General features: G+C 33.6%; 1 protein-coding gene across 1 annotated transcript in view; it reads left to right on the forward strand.

Annotated features, from left to right (window-relative positions):
* ADAMTS19 (ADAM metallopeptidase with thrombospondin type 1 motif 19) overlaps nt 1–1,625 on the forward strand; it is a 287,126-nt gene extending 285,501 nt beyond the window's left edge. The window contains 1 exon segment of the mRNA XM_027775296.1: nt 1,408–1,625. Within this exon segment, the coding sequence (XP_027631097.1) occupies nt 1,408–1,559 (152 nt within the window). The 3' untranslated portion in view covers nt 1,560–1,625.
* Nucleotides 1,626–2,588: the final 963 nt, after the last annotated feature.

Here is a 2,588-nt window from a genome sequence, read left to right on the forward strand (position 1 = left end):
CATAAAATGCTTTGACTTAAATTCTCACTTTCACCAAAAATGAATTTTTTTAAAAAAAATATAGCCTACATGTGAGTAAGAAATAGTAATGATTGAGTTAGACTTTGTTTCAGTAGCAGTTAGTGGGTTTTAACAGCATTTTACATGGCATCCTGTAGGTTAATTTATGTTTAACACCTTCAATTTTAACCTGTGGATTATAATCTTCAGGGGAACAATTTGATTCATGCAGAATAGAAATGCCAAAATGCAAGGAGCTAAATTGTCATATGTGTTTTTTTGATTAAATGGAAAAGTTTGTATTCATGGAGATACAAAAATGCTCTATTTCAAGCCAAATAATTAACATTTCTAAGAAGTAATCAGTGCAAGTAGAGTAAGATCAATTAAGCCAAAACGTTAAGCAATCCAAGAGCAGATGCACTAAATCCATGTATTCAGTAACAATATAATCCCTTTCTCTAGCAATTACTTGGCCCTTGAGGTATCGTGTGGCAGAAAATAATGGACCTAAAAGAAGAATTTCATTAAAATTGCTTTTTCTCTATTATTCCTTGAAGGTATTGCCTAAAACATGGAATATAATGATTGGAAACTCTAAGATTATTAAAAGTAAAAGAATAAATCACATTAGAATACAATTCATTCTTATAGACAAAAGAAAGAATTACTGCAGTATTGACTTTCATTAGACATGCTTTTATTACCCACACTATTTCTTAGAAAAACAGGCTAAATCAACATGACCACATTTTCTATTGGGTCATTGGAAATGTCATGACATATTTTTCTATGCAAAAATGTGTCATGAGTTTTGACAGCCCAATATATCAAACTCCTATTCCCAACACTATTGCTCTAAATTTTCAGTCACTTGTCATGAACTTTGATTTTATGAACCTGAAATCAGCCTCTCCAAGTATTTTACCTCGCTGTTTCTGCTCTCCAGGAAGCCGGGGATGTGAAAGAAGTGTGAGCATGTTTCTATTTTGCGGTTTTTCTTGTAATTTCATAATACCTATTAATTTCCATCCTCAGAATGGGGGATATATTGAGGACCTTTATTTTTCATTGTAATCTTCTCTACTAAAGTCCAAAAGAAGTCACAAAACGAAAACTTAAAAGTGTAACACATTGAACCAGGGAAACTTATCCTTAATAACCTCAGGGAGTATAAAAATGGTAGCAAGAATGCTTTTCATTCACTTTATTCCTTGAGTGTGTGTATGCATGTGTGTGTGTGTGTGCATGCCTGTGCATGTGCACACATGCTTAGATCCAGATGGAAATTTAAATGAGTCAAAGCAAGTGTCCTAACCTCTCCCCACTATTATGTGATGGAGCTTTGCTGCTTCTAAGGACACCTACGGGATCGTAATGCATTGAATCCATTATGTTGTTTCCCAGCCGCGCTGACTTTCAAGTGCCTGGGAGATCAGTGGCCGGTGTACTGCCGAGTGATTCGTGAGAAGAACCTGTGTCAGGACATGCGGTGGTATCAGCGTTGCTGTGATACGTGCAGGGACTTCTATGCCCAAAAGCTGCAGCAGAAGAGTTGACCTCTCGCAAGCTGGCTGATGGCTCTTTACAATCACATTATTTATAAACACACACACACTAGCATGTTTTCAGACCAAATAGTATCAGATTACATATAATTTAATCAAATTAATTTATTATTTTTTTCCTCCTGCTAAACATCCAGTGCGGTGTATGTTCTGGTTATACAAACATTTTGATTTATACTATATGGCTTCATAAATAATTTTATATGAATGAGTAAGTTGGATCTAGTAACCTAATAAAAAGAAAAAGGAAAAAAATCAATAGACTTAAAAATAAAATTGTTTTTGTTAGGGGCTATCTCTAAGGTGCTACTCTCTTCCTACCAATACCATTGAGTTATTCAGAATGTATACTAACTTAGCAGAATAGTTTAACTATATATGGGGAAAAAAACATTTTGGGTTTTTTTTTTTTGTGTGTGTGTGTGTGTGTGTGTCCTGCTGCAGAATTAACCCATTTCCTGTAATCTGCAGATGTGTAAACATAACAAACCTCATAGTGTTGAACAGATTTTAGAGAATGTATTATGAATTTGGTTCAGATTTAGAGACATCCATAGGAAAAGTTCTGCTGTAATTATAACCTTATTTTAATAGTGGAAAAGAAAAGTCAAAATAGAGACTTTGATCATGTTCATGAACATGTACTTGAACACAAATATTGTAACAATGAAACACTGTAATGATTTACACTGAATCACCATTGCACTGTTGATATAGTGTAGAGAAGCCATTAGAAATGGTAACATCTTACAAAAACATGTATTATTTTAATGTGTTGTCATTAGACTTTAGCTTTTTTAAATATTTTGAGCAAAGAAAACATTGATTCACCCAATTCCTTGTATCTTTTTTAGCAGATTTATGAAGGACTCTCGTACTTAGCCTCACAAATCATAGTGAGGAAATGTACTACATGTTTTCAGCCTTTTCCTAGGAACAAGGAAAAACAAAAGCATACTGTGGTAGTTTCATTGTGTTTTTTTATCTTTAAAAATTAAAAAGTTTTACAATCCTGTGAAA

The sequence above is a fragment of the Tupaia chinensis genome, unplaced genomic scaffold (assembly GCF_000334495.1).
Source record: "Tupaia chinensis unplaced genomic scaffold, TupChi_1.0 Scaffold000541_1, whole genome shotgun sequence".
NCBI lineage: Eukaryota > Metazoa > Chordata > Mammalia > Scandentia > Tupaiidae > Tupaia > Tupaia belangeri.